The following is a 21,621-nucleotide window of genomic DNA, read 5'->3' as shown; positions in this document are numbered from 1 at the left end:
CCTATCGAAAGAAATACTATAGTTTTTAAAGTACTTATAGTGGGAATTAGTGATACCTACTGTGGAATCAACTGATCATATATCAAGGGATAAGTATGTTAGATACTATCCTGTCCTTTAGTTTATAGTCTAACAGAGGAAGTAAGATACACGTGTACATAGCCATCATTACAAAACAAAGAAGTAAAGGCTAATAAATTTCATGGATATAAAAACCACACTTCAAACACTTCAGAGAGTGCTATAAAAACGTTCTTAGTTTTAAATAGATATATAGGCATATCATTTTACAATACCATTTACCTACTAAGGACTATAGGAATCTGACTCATCTCAAAAACATTTGCGTTAAATGTTTGCAAACCTCTTCTCCTTGATTTATCTGCTCCTTTGTTCTTTCTTTTGTTTCCATAATGTATGAATAATCTTCCTTCATCTGTTCAAGTTGGGTTGCTTTCATGAAGAACTATATCAACGACAAGAAAAACACAAGCAGGAGTTTGAAAACTTCCATGGAAGTGTGAAAAAGAGAATTTGGTCTCCAAAAACTTTTAGATCAATTATGTAAAAAGACATTAAAAACACACTTAGGCAAGTACACATAAACACAAAGAACATGTCTTATTTCAGACCTAAAATTTTCTTAACCTGCCAGGCTCACATCTATACGTTCATTTGCAAAAGCTCTTAAAAGCCCACGAAAGAAAACACTGCTAGTGGGACCATTTTGAAGGCTCACTTTCACTGTCCTTCCATTCTCTAAGCAAATATGAAAACAGAAAAAACATTTCTATCCTTGATCTTAGCAGATCTTAAATTCTTAGAATAAGAAATTCCAAAATCTATTCAAAGGTTATACTGTAAGTTTTAGTAGTAGTCAATTATTTTGTTAGTTTCTTGAGTTTTAAATAATTTAAGGATTACAAGTTATTATATATGCATGGTTAGTTATTTCCCTGTATTTCTCTAAAGATTAATTTTATAAAATAATAATCTACTCTCTCAGAATTAAAAGCCAAAAAATTGAAGCAGGATTTACAAGAAAATTATACTTCCATTTTACTTAACAATTTCCTAAATTAGTCCTACAATACTACTTTAAATAGTGGCTTAAAAAAATACTCAACATTTATTATGTGAGCAAGAGTAATGTTCAGTATATATGCTTAATCTATCAATGTATTCCTTTTTGTTAGGTTTATATTTACTTCGGTGCTTCTTACTTTGTATTTGTCTCCCTCATTTTTAGACTGTAAGAACTGCTTGCTCATCTCTTGGGTTAAAACAGAAACCGGATTATCCACCTGAAACAAACAAAAGAAGATTATGTTTGAATATTTCATTTTAATGTGCCTTAAAGATAAATGAACTGAAATATACATTACAAGTGATCTACAGTGCCATCAAGAATGCTAAGTACTAGCAAAGGTTAGAGCATTAGGGTAAATACACAAAGACAAAGTGTTAGAAATTCTTAATGTAGAGACAATGTTTCAAAATTTCACAGTACTAAAATGAACACTCTAGCCAATATTAAATATTCTGCCATTACATGACAGCATAAGCACAAGAACTCTCTGAAGAAGTTCTTTTATTAGAAAGTTTTCTCTTTTCATCTGTTTTATAGTCTATCACTCCTCTGCTGCTGGTTAACTATCAGACAACAGGTCAGAAAAGCCCCAGCATGGGGGCAGCTGACTTGGGGTCTTATTTGGGCTCTGTCTCTAACATCTTAGGTAGCCTTAGGCAAGTTACTTTCTCTCTCCAACTAAATACAAAAAGTCCAACTCGGTTATTTCTAATCACTATTATGATAAGTACTGTTTATTTTTCTTACAGCACGTCTTCAGATTTCCCATTTCTCGTTATTTCTTCATGAGGATATTGTAAAACAAATGGAAATACTGAGTCACTTCTATCTTTTGGAGCGAGAGTCATTTTAAATAAGCCATTGCTTGAGTTAAACTACCTTTGGTTAACAAGTTAAAAGTACAGTTAATATAACAGCAAAGTACAGTAGCACTTTACAGTTGAAAAAGTTTTTTTAAAAAGTATAACTTGCTTCAAAAAGATTCAGGGTTGTTACTCAATTACATATTTGGTGTTAATAAAGTAATTTACATGTTAAAAAATAATCCCATTTGTAAATTAGAGAATATGTAGGACTAGTAGAAATGAAAAACATTTTAAACTGCTTCATTTTACCATTTGTAAAATACCAAATGTACTTTGTTAGTACACCAAGGGTTAAAACATTCCTCAAAAAGAAAAATTTGGGGCCGGCCTGGTGGCGCAGCTAAGTGCGCACGTTCCGCTTCTGGGCGGCCCGGGATTTCCCGGTTGGATCCCGGGTGCAGACATTGCACTGCTTGGCACGCCATGCTGTGGTAGGCGTCCCACATATAAAGTGGAGGAAGATGGGCACGGATGTTAGCTCAGGGCCAGGCTTCCTCAGCAAAAAAAAAAAAGAGGACTGCCAGTAGTTAGCTCAGGGCTAATCTTCCAAAAGAAAAAGAAAGATTTGGGGTCTTTTCTTGTAAGCTAAAAAACATTCATGCATTAGAAAGAAACTTCTACATATCACATTTTTCTTATGATATAGGTAAACCACACTCTGATTGCCACATATTTTTTACAAGGCCTGCCCTATACCTTAATTTCACACTGTATCTGACTTCTTAAAAGTAAGACCTAACGCACTAGATTTAATACAGACATTTTACCACCAACTTTGAATTAACAGCTTCACCAGTTTTCACTGTTTCTTCTACATCCTTTTGAATGTTTCTGAAATGGGGTTCCTAGTTCCTACACTACTCTAGGGATTATTTAAGAATCTTGCAGCTTTACCTGCCAAAACTGTGGAGCAAGCACAAAAAGGTTAAACTTCAGAGAAGGGATGAGAAGCAGAGGCATGGAGGAACAAATATAATCAGGGACTTAAAGACATTAAATACTCTCCTCCCTCCTGGTTATTTAGACCAGCACTGTCCAATGGAAATATAATGCAAGCCACACATACAATTTTAAATCTTGCAGTAGCTACATTAAAAATGTAAAAACAGTTAAAATTAATTTTAATAATATATTTTAGTCTAATTTATGTAAAATATTATCATTTTAACATATAATCAATATAAGAAATTGACTTATTCCTTTGCATTAAGTCTTCAAAATCTGGTGTGTATTTCACACTACAGCACATCTCAATTCGGACAACCCCAATTTCTAGTGCTTAATATCCATTTGTGGCTAGTGGCTACTGTGCTGTTAAGTGCAGCTCTAGACCTTCTGTATTTTGATCAATGAACCTGAACCTTTAGTTAAATCAGGCAGGAAAAGGACTAAAGGAGCTGTGATAACAATCCTCAAATATTTCGACTATAAGCATGTTTCACATTCTCCAAGGAAATGGTAGCTTAGAGAAACAGGTTTTATTCACCTTTGCACATAATGAAAACTTTCTAATACACCTGGCCACAGAAAGACTGAGAAGCCTCAGGCAGAGGTGATTTTCCCACCTCTATCCACTCAAGCATCCACTGAAGGAATACCGGGTGCAGATTCCACACAGGGTAAGGATGGAGGATGCTAACTATACTGGATGCCCTCAAGATTCTCCCAACACCTATGATTCTGTAAACTCTGACTTTTAGTTTTCCTGATTTTCCATAACAAATTGTCCTGTGTTCTAGTCTCAAATTTATTTGCTGTGTCTGCTTTTCTCCAGATTTTAATAATTATCTTTCTAAACCTATGTTGCCTTCTATGCAAGCCACTAGCCACACGTGGCTTTTTACACTTAAGTAAAATTAAATAAATGCATTTCTCAGTCACACATGCCACACATGGCCAGTGGCTACACAATCAGATAGCATACTACAGAATACTTCTAGCATCACAGAAAGTTTTTCTGGAGAGCTTTGTTTTACACCAAACTGGAAAAGGGACCCAGACTCATAATTCTTTTCCCCTGGCGACTAGTCTTGGTGTTCTCAATCCTAGAATAAGGCAGGGTGGTACAATGGAAAGAGCGCTAGAGTGGAACAGGCAAGCCTAGGTCCCAATCCAGGCTCCACCAGTAACCACACCTAGAAAACCTTAAGCACAAATTTAACTTTTTCTAGCTCCCAGTTGCTCACCTGCAAAATAAAGGGTCTGGATTAGATGACCTCTAAAGACAATTCCAGTGCTAATGTGACAGGGTTATACATGCCCTATATCCAATTTTCAGTCAAAATACCTTAGCAGAAAGAATTCAAGCCTTGTCTCCTACAAGGTATCATCAATAACTCCAATATACATAAAGAAATGCTTTATCTTTCTAGAATAAAATTCCTTTCTACAGGAATTTAGTAACTGAGTTTAGGGAACTGTGATACTATTCCGACTAGGACAGCAGAAAGCAAAGAAACTTTACATCCTTATTAACATAAATTTTAGTACATACCAGTATAGACCAGATGTTCTTGACTGCTTTATCAAATTAAAGATATTATATTACATACTGAAAATTCCTGGTGAATTCGCAAATTTTAAGGAACTTTGCTAACAACAGTTATACATGTTCTTCCTGTGGTCAATATACTTATCTGAAGCCATTTTAATTCTTTCTACACCCCAAGTGAAATCAGAAAAAAAGTAACCAGTGCATGAATTAATCTAAAGCACAAATTTAGCGATTACCTGTATGTTAAAATGATCAAGAATTGCAATCAGCTCTTCTTTCCTAGTGGAAACCACGGTGCCTAGTATGAGAAACACATAAAATGACCAGATTGTTTCTAGGGCAATAATATAGAAAAAAAAAACGAGCAATTACTTATAAATACAAATATTAATTACTTTTCATTAGGTCATCAAGACAGGCACCATTGAACACACATATCTGAATGAACTGGGGTGATGCACCCATCACACCACAAGGACAGAGGAGGAAGAAGCACCAGATGCAGGGATAGTACTTCTCTTCTCACAGCTAAACCTTTTCTCCTCCTCCTCCTCTAGCTCTTTAGTAAGCCTTAACACTCATCTCCTCTTCCTTTATGTCCTTTCCCACCTTTTGCTAAGCATCTCTTTCCACATGCAATAGAAACTAAAGGGGTGAAAGGAGGTCTGCAGGTGAGAACAAAATGGCATAGCCTGTTTCAAACGGACCCAAATCCTGCTAATCATGGTTTTGCTGTAGAATGTCCTGTGGTAAAACAACTATGTGTAATACATGCATGTACATACACATTCGTATGAACATACACATGCAACCAACCAATCATCTTACAAGAAAGAAGTGTCAAGAGAGTGGGAAGAAGTGCCTTTTCAATGAATAATAGCACAATCACTTAACTCTTTTTTAATTGGATATTTACTAATAACTTATATGAAAAGAAATTCATAACAAACCTGTTTCACTTTTTAGTTTGTAAGATCGACTTCCATCCATGCTGATGTGTTGTTGCACAATTATAGAGTTACCGTACACATTTGCTTTATAGGCATCATCTCCTCTATTCCTTAACGTTATTGAGATATCTGCTGAGCTAAAGCAATAAGGTTAAGTCACATGAAGGTACAGTGCAATTACAATACTAGGTTCCTATATTTTAAAAAACCCCCAAGTAATCTGGCTAATTCATTTGAAAATTAGCTTTACACCAGCCGTTGATGGCAGATTGGCTACTACAGGATAATGATAAAGATATCAAGCCTAACAAAAAAAATAAAGTTGACAATAAGAGATGCTTTATAAAAAATAATTAGGGCCTGGCTCGGTGGTGTGGTGGTTATGTTTGCGTGCTTCGGCAGCCTGGGGTTCACAGGTTTGGATCCCGGGCGCAGACCTACACACTGCTCCTCAAGCCATGCTGTGGTGGCATCCCACATATAAAATAGAGGAAGACTAGCACAGATGTCAGCTCAGGGACAATCTTTCCTCAAGCAAAAAGAAGAAGATTGCAACGGATGTTAGCTCAGCGCCAATCTTACTCATGAAAAAAGAAAAAAGTTACTATTCTATCGACAATAGAAATACCACATTTGTACAAAAACAGTTTAAGTTTTGGTTGTTTCAAATCATGTAGATAAGTTATACATTTTCCGATAAGCAATGTGTAATCGGTATTATAATACCTACTCTAAATTACAAGATAAGGCACCATACTGACAGCAAGCCTTTAAGAATAATGAAGAATTATGGTGAAGTAACATTTTCTAAGAGAATTAGAATCAAAGGAAATAACTTAATTTTTCAATTACTTAGCAATAAAAAGATCAGAGGATTTGATATCAAGAAATGTAAACTGAAGCCCAAAATTCTTAAAGTTTATTGGTATTACAAAAGAATTATTTTTAAAGTTTTAAAGAAGTTTAAAGCATTTATAGTCATGCATATTTTAACATATTATAGAGAGGAAAAAATCAACCTTTGTTTATTTTTCTACTCTAACTCTGTTAAAATAAGACTTGGTAGAAAAACAAAGAAAAGATGCTAATGAAGTGCATTAATGAATATATATTTATAATTTCCTTAAACATAAAAGCAGACAATACTTTTTCTGGTTCAGATGAACATCTGCCAAACTGCTAAAGTCCTCAAATGCAAAATTACTTTACTTGGTAATTAAATGAAATCTTTAATAGAACATGCTTGTTTTTGTGAATTTGTAATGATACTCCAAAATTGTTCCCATTGCAAGAAATGTAGGAAAAAATACTCAAGATGAACTTCCCTGTAAACTGATATTACAGCAGACACACTGAAGGCTTTGCTCAGCTCTTGCTCCTCTACCCTTTTCTTTGTAAGCGTCCTGGCAGAAAGAGGGCTTAGCAGCCATATCAGTCCCCCTCCTCTCCTCCAGCGATTGAGCTAAATAGAGAAATCTGACACTAACTGGGCCAGATTCTCTTCTTTAAAAATCCAAATTTAGAAAAGCTGGTAAAATTCAAATAAAGTCTGTAGTTTAATAATATTATAACAATGTTAATTGAAAAGTTTTGTTAAAAGTACTTTATTTAAGTTATTTGGGTTGTCAAAATTAATGAAAACTGGGTGAAAGGTGTGAAAGAAACTGTAATATCTTTGCAACACTTCTGTAAATCTAAAATTACTTCAAAATGAAACATTTTTAAAACAAATCCAAAGTGAGACACAACCAAGTGGAAAAATGGAAATTCCTTGGAGCCTGGAAAAAGTTATGAGGCCTCTGGGACTAGAGAAACCAATTTGGGGTATTATACTCTGATGAGGAAGTAAAGTAGAAAGTCTGCAGAGACTACAGAGAAAAGCAGGAGCACAGAACAGATAAGCTCTTGAGAAGCCAATGAAACAGACTGATAGGGACACACCCCCACAGATACTGGCAGTGAATCAGAGACAAAGAGAACACTAGAGCACTTCCTTACACGCACAGCCTACAGACTAAGACAGTAAGACAAATGCCTGCACACACAAAGACCTAGACTAACAAGGACTCGGCGAAATAAAAAGCAAGAGCACACATAACCCAGAGGCAGCGAGAGAGAGAAACACATTCACACATCCACACACTTGTCAGCAGCAGAGAGGGAGGAGAGCTCAACACAGAAGTACAGCCCACTACGTAGGGAGGGTCAGGGCGGTGGGGTAGAGCAAGAGTTGCGGCACGGACTGAAGGAAGGGAGAGGGAGAAAGAGGCCTAGACACAAAGACACACAGAGAAAGCCAGAGACACACACAAAAAGACCCAGACAAAGAAGATCCTTGGTTCTGAGGTCTCTCAGTCCTGCTCACTCACAAGACTGAATTGTTCTTCCTCCCCGCAGCTTCTGAGATATAGATCCCTGCGTCTACGATGAATCTCCTTCTCTAAAGCTACCCTGAGTGGGTTGGTGTGTGTGTTTTTTTAATCAGAAATCCCTAATTAAGACAGATATGCACCTGAAAAGTTATAATTAACAGGATTTTTAAAAGCTTCCCGAGTTGATTCAAATGAACAGTCAAGTTTGAAAACCATGAACTAAAGTATGATAGGGGAAGGGCAGCTGACCTGCAACATGGAGTAAAAATATTTTATTTCGTCAGCTAGTGTGATTACCTAGTATTATGTGAATGTACCTCATGAAGACCTTTTAAAAATAAAATGAGGGGCTAGTTGTGTGTCCTAGCAGTTAAGTTCAGCGCGCTCCACATCAGTGGCCCAGGTTCAGTTCCCCGGGCGCAGACCTACACCACTTGTTGGCAGCCATGCTGTGGCGGCAACCCACATACAAAATAGAGGAAGACTGGCACAGATGTTAGCTCAGGGCAAATCTTCCTCAGAAAAAATAAATAAATAAAACAAAATAAAATGACTACAAATATTTGCTTTCTGAATTATCAAACATCTCTCTTCATTAACAAACATCTACTTTATTATTTTCACTCCTAGCTACTCCTTGCATTTGAAAGCTATCTTTAATACTGTGAGAACTTTGGACGCACTGGTATCCTGTTGCTATATGAATTTAACAAATATAAGAAAGGCAAGTTATTCAAAAAATTAAGCCTTAAGAAAAAAACCTTATAGTAACTGCTCAAAAAACCTGTACAAGGAGACAGGGACAAGTGAGCTGGGCACTAACTGCTGTCCGCCCACCATAGTGATGTGGCTGATGCTCAATTTGGGTCAAGAGTCACAGAGTCCAACATCTATAAATCCAGGAGACCCTTAAGTGAAAAGAGAGACTATCAGTGAGGGTTCTTTCAGAATGACAACACAAACAAGCAAGGCCACAGTAAGAATTTGGCTTCTTTCTAAACTCTGGAAAAACCTATCTGCACAGAGATACCTGGCAGCAGCACACACTAAGGGGAACGAGAAACAAGGAAAGGGCCATGTAAAAATATGATGCAGTGCTCCTTCTCTGGGTAGCCAGCTCACCTGCAGTAAGTTCTGTAACCTGAACTAAATAAACCAGGAATGTACAGCAGGAGTATGAGTTTTCACTCCTCCATAACTCACTCCCGATGCCCAGCTGATGTTAAAAACAGGACTGGTGCAAAGATCCCGACGCCACCAGGGTCTGTCTTAGAAAGGCTGAGAGAGGGAACTGTGAGCTGAACATGTTCAAGAAGAAGCTGAATAGTTAGGAGCGTGAGACCTTGGGTCACTGAGAGAGGTTTTCATGGGAGGAGATACATTAGGAGAATTCATTCACTGTCTCCATATCACTGGAAAGGATTAGTGGATAATCAGAGGGCTGAGCCCCAGGTAAAGTGTCTCGAAGCACAGCTCTCGGCTTCTCCAAACCATATTAGGTAAGCATCTCTAAGGATAGCTGAAACCCCCACAAAGGCAGCCCAAAGATCAGGTGTCACAAACGGGGAGTGTAATGTTTGATATGGAGGCAAGGGGAGAGTCCTTGACTACCTCAAATCTGTGCCAGACTGACAGACATTCTTCAGGCAAATTGGGATAGCCACATAGATTTTAGATGCAGAATGGACTAATAGAAGTGCAAAACTTAATGAAGGGCTTCAGTAAAAAAGTGATGACAGAATGAGAGACTATAAAGTAAGGAGAATTTTATAGATACTAAATGTTTTAAATGAGGAAGAAGACGACAAGAGGAATAGTAATAGGTTTAGAAAAGCTGTCTGTAGCTACTTTTTCAGACGAGGTCAGTAAAAAGGAAACTGGGCTTAGGTTAAAGCTTTTAACTTTAATTGTTTAAAATATATTGATGTTCCTATCTACAGGCAACTGTGTCCTTAAAAGTTGGTGATTTGTGTATGCTAGCCTTTTTCTTTCTTGCTTTCTTTTCTTTAATAGTATTTCAAGGACAAGTCTCAGAAAGAAGTTTCTGCTTTGGTCCAGGTACTTCCCAGAGGAAAAAAATAAAAAATATTTAATCAAGACATAAAACATTTAATGGTAAAGAAAAAATAATTTCTTCCTGAAGTGTCTATTTGAAAGATCAATGTGTTATCTGGCTAGGTAGACTAGGTGATTGTTTGGACAACTAAGAAAAGTATAGTTAAGTATAATGCATTGAAACAGAGTTGGGACCATTAACTTAAAAATGGTAAAGTAACTAACTTTTGACTTCAGACATAATTTTGTTTGGAGACTGTGGGGGAGAAAATTTTGCTGGGCTGAGGCCCAAATAAGATAAGTAGAGACAGAAAATATGCTGGAGAACTGTTACCAAATAGTTCTTCTCCAAGGCCACAGAGCATGGGAAACGATTTTCTGTGTACTTTTCCCCCCTTCTCCTGAGTCAACTTGGAACCCGGCTTAGGATTCCTAAGGTTTCTGAAAGACACATAAGAAAGCTTCAATCCTGATTCATAGCCCATTCCCATTCTATTTTTTAGTAATAAAATGGGAGAAGTTAAATGGATATAACACTGAGTAGAAGGAAAGTCTATTATATGAAAAAAAAGTTATCACTGTTAATTACCAAAGTTCCAGAAGCACTGGGTATGCAAGGGAGGAACGTGCAGTGTGAGTAGCCTCACTCTGGGAGCTAGTATGACAGAGTTTGGGACATCTAGTTGTTATTAGAAACAAGATTACCCTTCAGAGTTATCTGAGGTAGTATTAAAAAGAATAAGGGGACCGGCCCAGTGGCGCAGAGGTTAAGTTTGCACATTATGCTTCTCAGCGGCCCAGGGTTCGCCAGTTCAGATCCTGGGTGGAGACATGGCACAGCTTGGCAAAAAAAGCCATGCTGTGGTAGGTGTCCCGTGTATATAACAGAGGAAGATGGGCATGGACGTTAGCTCAGGACCAGACTTCCTCAGCAAAAAGAGGAAGATTGGCAGTAGTTAGCTCAGGTCTAATCTTCCTCAAAAAAAAAAAGAATAAGGAGCCTGCTCTGATGGCCTAGTGGTTAAGGTTTGGTGCACTCTGCTTCAGCAGCCTGGGTTTGGTTCCCAGGTGAGGAACCACACCATTCACCTGTCAGCAGCCACGCTATGCTGATGGCTCACACAGAAGAACTAGAAGGACTTACAACTACGTACTGGGGGCTTTGGAGAGGAAAAAAAAAAAGAGGAAGATTGGCAACAGATGTTAGCTCAGGGCAAATTTTTCCCAGCAACAACAACAACAACAAAAAGAACAAGGGGATCAGTCTGAAAAGAGCTCCTAATGGGCAAAAGGCCATCAATCTATGATAATGCAAATTGTGTAATTAATATATAGTTATGTGAATGCAAGCTATAACAAAAAGAAATATAAAAGTAAAGTCAAAGACCATTCACCAAGGGTCAAGAAGGATCACAAATAGACTTGTAACTGGTCCTCAAATCAAACTCATTGGCAAACAACCTTGGTAAAGGATACAAAATCAGAGACAAAGAGTGGACTACTTTCTGGAATTCTCAAAGGGCAGGAGGCAGAAGATCTGCGCAGGGACACCTTGGCCAGCCACTGACTCTGCTTTCACCTGTGTCGTATCAATGCGGACGTGCTGACACTTAGTTTGGGTCAAGAGCCAGGAAAGTCCAATGTTTATAAATAGTCCTTTAAACAAGTTCAGAGGTTTATCACTGCTTGTTCTTTCAGAAAGGTAACAGAAACAAGAGTGTAAGTGGGCAGCAACAGGTCAATACCTGACACAAGCTCTCTGGAAAGGATAACAGGCAACAGTGGGCCATGCTGGTGACAGGTGGCAAGAGAAAGGAATGAAAATGTATGATACTCTGTCCCAGTGCTGGGAAGCCAGTTCATTTCCTCTAATGTCTACACGAATTGGGACTCTAAGTAGCTGCTTCTTTTTAAAGAACTGAAAAATACAAGTAGAAAGCAAACACTTACTTCTGTCCATCTTTCACAAAACCTTTTAAAGAAGATCCTCTATTAGTAGCAACTGCTTTTCCACCAAGGCCAACTATGAGAGCTGTGAGTACTGCACTCTTCCCACCTAAAGAAACAGGTGTTGAAGAAACCACATTCATTAGAGAGAGAAAAGAAAAGGCTAACTCCTATAATTTGATGTAAAAAGATTTTTGAATGAAAATGTGAATTAGTCTGACCCTGAAATAAGCTTCAGTGATAATTCCCTTGCAGCACCAAAGCAGGAAACTTATAAAAAATGCTGTATATATCGTGAAATATTTAGCTGCTGCTATTAGAAAAAAATTAGCATATTTCAGGAATAAGTTTTGCCGCTAACAAGGAAATGGAAAAAATGGTTGATACCTTTCAAACCTAAAACTCTCATCCGAGCCCATCAGCCTGTTAAATAAATTTACCTTTCTAATTACACATATGTACTTAATTCATCTAATTTTTATTACACTCTAATTTAATTACAATTTACTTTTACATAAATTCTCAGAAGTCAGAAACTATTTTTAACATCCCTTGAATGCAAGCTCCACAGGGACAGGAACGTTGCCTTTTTTATCGCTGTATCTCCCATATCAACCCATAATAGGCACTCACATATTTGTTGAAGAAATAAATGAACTTAAATACGAAAAAATTATCAGTCATAAAGACAGATGTTTGTATGTAATATTTTGACCATTATTCCTAATTTGAATATTATTCATTTGCTAGCTCTTTGAAAACTGTGCTTCTTTTCACCCTGACAGACATGAAATATCACAAGCTGAAACTCCAAAGTCTATAACAATTACTTAGAATATGGTAACTATTTTCTGAACTCCACAATCAACCGATTCAATCAACTCTTATAAGCCCAGCATCTTCCACACTATATCCCAAATTAAGCAAAACACCACTGGCTAACTCCATTTAGTTCCTGGAACGTCTTTCAAGTCCCTATCCTCTCTCCTTTTCCTTCATTTCCAAATTCCCTGCCTCTATTACTTGTTATTAAGTTTTAATAACAAAAGCACCTTTTCAAAAGTTAAAAAAGAAAAGAGCTAACTGCAGAACCCACCATTCTTTACTTTTTGTCCCATGTGACCTCCCTGTAGCACTCATCCCTTTGTCCATTCTCTCCTTGAAAACACTTTCCTGTTGATTGAATATAGAGCAGGGAAAACAAAGAACAACAACTAAACAGACTGGAGCTCCACATAGCCAGTTTTGCATTCTAGCACTGTCAAAGTTGTAGACTCTGGCAAGCCTTCTCTCCCAGTGGACTGGTCCAGTCAAGCTGTCAGCAGCTCAAGCCTCGCTCCTCTATCACAAGAGCTGCCTAACTGGTCTTTCCAACTCCTGTCTTCCCCCTTCTAATCCATTCTCTGCAATGTGACCAGTTGGTTTCATAAATCTCAACCCTGTCATCACTTTACTCAAAAACTTTAATGAGTTCCCCAGTGACTTCTGAATAAAACCCCAAAATCTTTATCACGGCATTCTAGATCCTCAAGAATATAAGCCACAACACAATTTTCCAGTGTCAGCTTCTGCCCCTCCTACCATGTATAAGATAAAGCCATATAAGGTAGTTCACCACTCTCCATACACATCTACTTCTACCCCTCCAAACCTCTGGTGAGGAGCAGTCTTTGCCTGGAACATCTCAGCTGCTTCTCCTCCAAGGGGACCTAAAGAATCTAGAATTTCCATTCAAGCATCAAACAAATACCATCTCCTCTTAAAGCTTTCACTGGCCCAACAGTGAGAAGTAGTTTCATTCGTGTTTGGATTCCCCTGGCACTTTATTCATGCTCTATTACAACATTTCATGGATGTAAGACACAGGGCTGCCTCAATCACAAGGAGGACAGCTTTTCCACTCTTCTGTGGATGAATTCCAAGGTAAATGGATTCAAAAGAATAAGCAGGAAATGTTTGTCTCTGCTGCATAAATAACAAACCCAGAGTTAACTTATTATTTTCTTACAGTATAGACTGGAAGCAAATACTAAAAATATTCATGACCACAAGTTATAGATCTAAAACTTGGATTTATAAGCACTAATAGTCACCTGTTTAAAAAAGTTAATGCATTCTAATCTCAAAGCACTGCTCAAAGAAAAATAAGCGGTGCAAAAGCACTTACTTCCATTGTTGCCAACAACAAAGTTGACATTAGAACCAAATTTAAAGGGTCCAAGCATCGAATGACACATGAAGTTTCTTAGCTGAATACTCTCAATTATTCCAACTTCTGCTGCAGTCTATTAACAAAAAACAATGAAAGAAAACAATCAATTTGTCTACTTCACTCAGTATAATCAAGCATTTGCTGGCAGGAGAAAGACCGGCAGTGTTACCAATGAAAGAAATTACAGAAAGTGAATAATATTAACTTCAATCAGTGAGTCAGATGAAATTAGACAGGAACCTTATATGAGTAATCACTCATTCTAAAGTCCTTAAAGGGTCTAATAAGCGTATCACAAGGTTTCTTAAAACAGACAATACTAACATTTGAGTCAGAAAATTTTTTGTTGGAGGGGGTTGTCTTATGCATTGTGAGCTGTTTAACAGTAAACCCAGCCTCTACCCATTAGACACAGGTATAACACAACCATTTCCCAGCTGTGACAATTAAAAACATACCCAGACATTGCTAAATGTCCCCTGGGGGACAAGATCCCCCCTGGTGTAGTAAAACTTCAAAAGATGACAATCCAGCCATGGTTTGAGCACTGAATTTGCTACAGACAATTCAAAGAGTAGAGCACACGTTCTTAAAAGGTAAAACCTGCTTTTCTTGTGATTTGCTATGTCTGTCACTTGTTATAATTGTGTGACTTTGGCAACATATAAAGAATATATGATTTCAGGGCCAGCGCCATGGCCAAGTGTTAAGTTCATGCGCTCCGCTTCAGCAGCTCAGGGTTTTGCCAGCTGAGATCCTGGGCACAGACATGGCCCAGCTCATCAGGCCATGCTGAGGCGGCATCCCACATGGTACAACCAGAGGCATTCACAACTAGAACATACAACTATGTACTGGGGGGCTTTGAGGAGAAGAAGGAATAAAAAGGAAAAAGAAGATTGGCAACAGGCGTTAGCTCAGGTGCCAATCTTCTAAAAAAAAAAAAAAGAATATATGGTTTTTAAATCTGCGAATCAGAAATAATTAGCATACACCAGGATTAAATTAGAGAAGGTTTATACATGTTTTAATCATGAATTTGGGACACAGTGATCACACTTTGCAGTTAGAAATACCAAAATAAATCAACCATATTTTACCAAACCTCCCAATTTTTTTGAAGAATGAACAATGTTTTCAGCTTTTTTAATAGTTTCTTTAAAAACTCCCTGACTCCCTTCTTCTAGACAGTATCTTATTAAAAAGCAGAAAATATTCATATCTTTGTATGGTTAGAATACCAGAAATCACAGTTGAAGACTTTTAAAAATAAATTTTTATTTTGATCTAATTGTAGATTCAGGTATAGTTTTAAGAAATAATACAGGGAGATCTTGTGAATCCTTTACCCAGTTTCTGCCCATGGTAACATCTTGAAAACTGTAGTACAACATCACAATGAGGATACCGACACTGATACAGTCAAGACACAGGACATCCATCAGCACAAGTATCCCTCATGTTGCCCCTTCATAGTCACATCCACCCAATCCACCCAATCCACCCCCCTCCTTAATCCCTGGCCCACTAATTTGTTCTCCATTTCAGGAATGTTATATAGGGGGCTGACCCCGTGGCTTAGTGGTTAAACCCAGAGCACTCCACCATGGCAGCCCAGGTTCACACGTTTGGATCCTGGGTATGGACCTACACACCACTAGTCAAGTCATGCTGTGGAGGCATCCCACATACAAAACAGAGGAAGACTGGGACAGATATTAGTTCAGGGCTAATCTTCCTCAAGCAAAAAAAAAAAAGAATGTTATATAAATGGAATCATACAGAATGTAACCTTTTGAGATTAGCTTTTTTCATTCAGCCTAATTGTCTATTGTTGCCTGTATCAGTTGTTCACTGGTTTTTTACTGCTGAGTAGTATTCCATGGACGGAAGTACCACAGTATGTTTAACCATTCACTCACTGAATGACACCTGGGTTGTTTCAGTTTGGGGCTAATACAAATAAAACTGCTATAAACATTTATGTATAGGTTTTTGTGTGAAGATAAATCTTGCTCTCTCTGGGACAAATGTTGGGTTACAAGGTAGGTAGCTGCATGTTAAATATTTTAAAAGAAACTGCCAAACCATTTCCCATAGCCAGCTGTATCATTTTACATTCCACCAGCAATATATGAATATTCCAGTATCTCTGCACCCTTGCCACCATTTGGTATTGTCACTGCTTTTTTCATTTTAGCCATTCTGATGAGTGTGTAATAATATCTCATTGTGGTCTTAATTTGCATTTCCCTGATGAAGAATGATGCTGAACATCATGCCATGTGTTTATCTGCCATCTGTCTATCCTCCTCTTCAGTGAATTGTCTCTTCATGCCTTCTGCCCATTCTCAAAATGGATTATTTGCTTTTAACTGTTGAATCTTGAGAGTCCTTTACATATTCAAGATACTAGTACTTTGTAGCATACGTAGTTTGTTAGTATTCTCTCCTAGTCTGTAGTTAGACTTTTCATCCTCTTAACAGGGTCTTTTGCAGAACAAAAGTTTTTAATTTTGATGAAGTCCAATTTATCAATTTTTCATTTTATGGTTTGTGCATTTGGCGTCAAGTCTAAGAATTCTTTGCCTAGTCCTAGATCCCAAAGATTTCTCCTGTTTGTTTCTAAAAGTTCTATAGTCTTACGTTTTACAGTTAAGTCCGTTACCTAATTTTGAGTTAATTTTTATAGAAGGTATGAGACTTAGGTTGAAGTTCATTTTTTTGCCTAGAGATGTCTAATTCCTTCAGTACCATTTGTTAAAAAGGCCCTTGCTCCCCCATTGAATTGCCTTTGAACCACTGCCTAAAATAAGTTGGTCATGATTTGTGTGGGTCTATTCTTGGGTTCTCTGTTCTGTTCCATTGATCTGTGTGTCTATACACCAATACCACAGGGTCTTATTTACTGTAGGTATATCAGAAGTCTTGAAATTGGGTAGACTGATGCCTCCCACTTTATTCTTCTTTTTCAAAATTATTTTAGCTATTCTAGTTCATTTGCCTTTTCATATAGATTTTAGAAGAAATTTGTCTATATCCACAAAAACTCTTACTGAGATTTGAGAGAAACTGCATTAAATCTATATATAATTTTGGGGAAGAACGGACATCTTTTCTGTGTTGAGTCTTCTAATCTAGGAACAAATGAAGTATCTCTCTCCATTTATTTAGGTCCCCTTTGACTTATTTCATCTGCATTATACAGTTTTCAGCATGTAAGTCCTGTACATATTTTGTTAGCTTGAGACCTAAGTATTTCATTTTTTTAAGGGACTGTAAATAGTATTATATTTTGAATTTAGATGTCCCTGTGTTCAATGCTAATATGCAACAAGTGACTTTCTAAAAAAATGTTTATCTTGTACCTTGTGACCTTGCTGAATGCATTTATTAGTTCTAAGAGGTATTTTTCTGTAGATTCTTTGAGATTTTCTATGTAGACAATTATGTCATCTGCAAATACGGACAGTTTTCTTCTTTTCCTTTCCAACCTGTATACCTTTTATTTCCTTTTGTTGCTTTATTATACTGGCCAGATCTCCCAGAACTATATTAAGTAACAGTGAGGAGAGCACATCCTTGCCTTGCTCCTGATCTTAGGGAAAAGACATTTCAGTTTCACCACTAGCAATAATATTAGCCATTGGTTTTTTGTCAATGCTCCTTATCTTGTTGAGGAAGTTCTCCTCTATCCCTACTTTTCTGAGAATTTTAATCATGAATGGGTGTTAAATTCAGTCAAACGTTTTCTTCTGCGCCAAATGATATGATCATGTAATTTTTCTTCTTTAGCCTGTTAAAATGGTGAATTAAACTGACTGATTTTCAGATTCCAAAACAGGCTTGCATGCCTAGAATAAACCCTACTTGATCGTGATATATAATTCTTTTTATATATTGCTGAATTCTATTTGCTAAGATTGTATTAGGGATTTCTGCATCCACATCCATGAGGTCTGCAGTTTGCTTTTTCAGTACCTTCTTTCTCTGGTTTTGGTATCAAAACAATGAATCGGAAAGTGTTCCCTCCTATTCTATTTTGTGGAATTGACTGTGTAGAGTTCACGTTAACTCTTCTTTAAACATCTGTACAATTCTCGAATCAAACCAACTGGGCTCAAAGATTTCTTTTTTGGGAGTTTTTAAGTGATGAATTAAATTTCCTTAATAGTTGTAGAGTGATTCAAACGCTCTATCCCATATTGGGTGAATTGTGGTACTCTGTGCTTTTTGAGGAATTGGTCCACTCCAGCGAAGCTGTCAAATTTAGGAGTGCAGAGCTGTTAACAGTATTCCCTTATTATCCTTCTGATGTCAGCAGGGTCCATGATCATATCTACTACTTCATTCCTGATATTGGTAATTTGTGTAGTCTCCTTTTTTCCTTTGTCAATCTTATGAGAGGTTTGTCAATTTTATTGATCTTTCCAAAGAAACAGTTGTTTGTTTCATTGTTTTCTCTACTAATTTTTTCTAATAATTACCATAAATTTCAAAATTAGTCAGGTTCTTTTCAGCTTTTTAAAAATCATGTTGCTTTTCCTGTATTGAATTATTAAGAATATGACATATAAACCAAACATGAGAAACATGCCAATTAAAAAACCTAATTTTGTAATTTTGCACTTACCAAAGTAGAGGCACCATTAGTGAAAGAAGCTGTACCTTCATCTTCGTCACCATCTTTATCAAAATCCTCCAACTCTTCCTGTCTCGGTCTTTTGGCATTCTCAGGAGAGAAGAAATTTTCTTCCTTCCTTTTGGCCATCAGGTCTGAACAAATATTATAGTATCAATAAATTAAATCAAGTAGAGCATCCATGATTGTTTCATACACATTAAACTTAAAATAAATCAGACAGCGCTTAAGTTTTAAGTATTATGTCCATTCATTTTTACTTTAAAAAAAGTAAAAATATCATCTGCGTAGAGGAAGGGAGCTGTGAGCCAAAGAATGCAGGCGGCCAGTAGGGTCTGGAAAGGCAAGGAAACAGATTGTCCCTAGAGCCTCCAGAGAGGAGCAAGCCCTACAGCCGCCTTGATTTTGGCCTAGGGAGATGTGTTGGGCTTCTAACTCACAGAAGGATAAGATAAAAAATGTGTGTTGTTTTCAAAAAGAATCATCTGCATATGCTATACTAGCTGATTCTACTTCAGTTATTCCTGGCCAAGATTTTATTGATATGGGCCCCCCTAAATGTTTTGACTCCTAAACTCACAAAAGGTAAAGGATTTTATTTGTGAAACTGTGGTCTCCAGTTTCCTAGATCTATTAAGGGAGACAGCATCATGCCTTATGAAATTATTCCAGAGCAATCATCCAATGTTTACAAGCTTAAAGTATTAGTGAATCAAACTTTTAAGTTATTTTCCCAAAGCAGCATATTTGAAGCACTGCTCCCTAGCACCAGCAGTTTAGTCCATGCTGATTGTCTACTTTTTACCAATATACTGTAAAATTTATACCTAGAAAATTAATATATTCAAAGTCACACAAGATTTTCTAAATGGATGAATACCACACCTCAAATCAAAGCTGACAGTCTGTGACTGAAATTAAACATTATGACTACTCTGATTGTTGCTTTCACTTTTCTCTTTAAAATACATTTAAGACCTAAAATGATAGGTACCTAATAACTGTCTGCTGAACAAATGGAGAGGAAAATCCACGACATTGGTAATCAGAAATTTCTAAGATACAAGAAAAGACTATGAGGAATACTTCCAGTCTCAACCCATTTAAGTCCCCCAAGGACTACACCATCGTAACCCTGCCTGTACCAGGTACCTGGACAGTAGTAGACTAAATGAGATGTTCTCTCTCATGAATTTGGACTGGAAGATTCTAGTCAGTTCTCACTAGAAGAGATGATGGGTCTATGTGATGATGTGCACACAGAGGAAGAAAGCCAGGCTTAGGTGGATGTGTGTGCTGGCAGGGTGTGGGGAGCTAGTGGAATGGCATTACAAAGAGATGATGAGTAGAAGTGTGGGAACAGAAGTAAGAATTTGAGAGAGGAAAAGAGAGCGAGGGGAGAGAGACATTCACACACACTTTAATTTTTTAATCCACTGCTTTCCAAACTCACACTGACAGAACAAATTTTGCAGAAATATCAAATAGCTATACATATTCTGGAGGAATTGTTTTGGGGAACTATCTTTGTCAGGTTTTGTTATTATGACAATGCATGCTTCACTAAATAAACTGAGTAGTTTTCCCATCTTTTTAATGATCTAAAATCGCTTCTATGGCATGATATTTAACTGTTTTTTGAAGGTGAGAAAGAACTAAGGTTAAAGTTATTAGTGGCGTCTGTTTTAATTTTACAAAATTATTTCAATTTCTTTCTTGTATAGTGGTCTTTTACTCTTCTCTATATCAATTGTTCTGTAATTTTATTTTACGAAACATTGATAATTTAAAGCCTCAAATTTACTACACGAAATTACCTTATGTTTTGTAAAATCCTCATCCATAGTCCTAACTCCTTTCACGAAAATTCTATTTAATTAAATTTTAAACATTTTCTCTAGAAACTAGCTCTTTGCTTTATCAAATCTAGTTTTTCTCTAATGTGAATATTTTAAAGTTTATTCACATATTTTTATACAAGCAAATATAAGAGATATGCAGTGGGGCTAGTTCAGTCTCTAATTCTTTTTTTCCAAAGTACAAGTTAAAAAGAGCAATGAGAAGAGGCCAGCCCGGGCGGCACAGTGCTCCATTTTGGAAGCCTGGGGCTCACTGGTTGGGATCCCGGGCATGGACCTACACACTGTTTATCAAGCCATGCTGTGGCAGACATCCCACACACAAAACAGAGGAAGATGGGCACAGATGTTAGCTCAGGGACAATCTTCCTCAAGCAAAAAGAGGAAGACTGGAAAAAGATTTAGCTCAGGGCCAATCTTCCTCACCCCCCCACCCCCAAAAAGCAATGAGAGACTTCCACTTCCAGGAAGATGGAATAGATGTACTTTTCCCTATTCCTCCTGCTTAGTAAACCTAAAAGCCTTGGAAATTATATATAAAATAAACGTAAGACAACTCTGAAAAAGAAGGAGGTTGACTGGCTAGGGACCTCAGGACCCAAGAAATGACACCATGGCGAGTTCCCTGAGTTTTTGTTTTGCCTCAAATATCCCATACTTGGAGAAGCCAGCAACTGAGGAAACACCAACAGGTGCAGTGGGGAAGAAAAGGCCTAATGAAAGCTTGCTCTCTCTAGCCAAAGGACCAGGAAAAGGACAGCCTAACAAAACAGAAAACTTTTAGACACTAATTGCTCTACTCCAATTAAATACCACTGAAAAAACTGCGGCCCCTCCTTCCCCCCCCAATGCCAGCCAAGGCCAAGTGGATAGCCTGGACTTCCACCCTGGTGAGGCTAGAAGGAGGTATCTCAATATCCCAAAAGGCTAGTGTCAGAGAAGGCTACGTAGGCCACGTAGGCAGCCATGATACTGGTGTCGGTGGAGACCACCTAGAGAGCCTAGACGTCCACCCCCACCAAGCAGTAATAGGGTGTTACTTACTCCCATTCCCTCCTGGATGATGTCAGAGGAGGCACTACCACTACCCAGAGAGGCAAGGACACCAGCCGACTGCAGTGGCCATGGAGACCA

The 21,621-nt window shown here is 37.5% G+C and overlaps 1 protein-coding gene across 5 annotated transcripts in view; it reads right to left on the bottom strand.

The window, feature by feature from the left end:
* SMC6 (structural maintenance of chromosomes 6) overlaps positions 1-21,621 on the bottom strand; it is an 80,995-nt gene that overhangs the window by 53,230 nt on the left and 6,144 nt on the right. For 4 of the 5 annotated variants that reach the window (XR_011426560.1, XM_070236624.1, XM_023619482.2 and 1 more), the window contains 7 exons: positions 18,620-18,762; positions 13,942-14,059; positions 11,778-11,883; positions 5,401-5,537; positions 4,687-4,748; positions 1,224-1,304; positions 365-466 (listed from right to left, as the gene is read on the bottom strand). Coding sequence is in view for 4 of the 5 variants with exons in the window: in XM_070236624.1 (XP_070092725.1) it covers positions 365-466; positions 1,224-1,304; positions 4,687-4,748; positions 5,401-5,537; positions 11,778-11,883; positions 13,942-14,059; positions 18,620-18,757 (744 nt within the window). In the remaining variant the exon portion in view is untranslated. Of the gene's footprint in view, positions 1-364; positions 467-1,223; positions 1,305-4,686; positions 4,749-5,400; positions 5,538-10,161; positions 10,250-11,777; positions 11,884-13,941; positions 14,060-18,619; positions 18,763-21,621 lie in introns of those variants that run through there. The other variant, XM_023619484.2, reaches the window with a different exon arrangement.

The sequence above is a fragment of the Equus caballus genome, chromosome 15 (assembly GCF_041296265.1).
Source record: "Equus caballus isolate H_3958 breed thoroughbred chromosome 15, TB-T2T, whole genome shotgun sequence".
NCBI lineage: Eukaryota > Metazoa > Chordata > Mammalia > Perissodactyla > Equidae > Equus > Equus caballus.
Note: the sequence above shows the minus strand (reverse complement) of the source record. Positions and strands in the feature narration are given on the sequence as shown.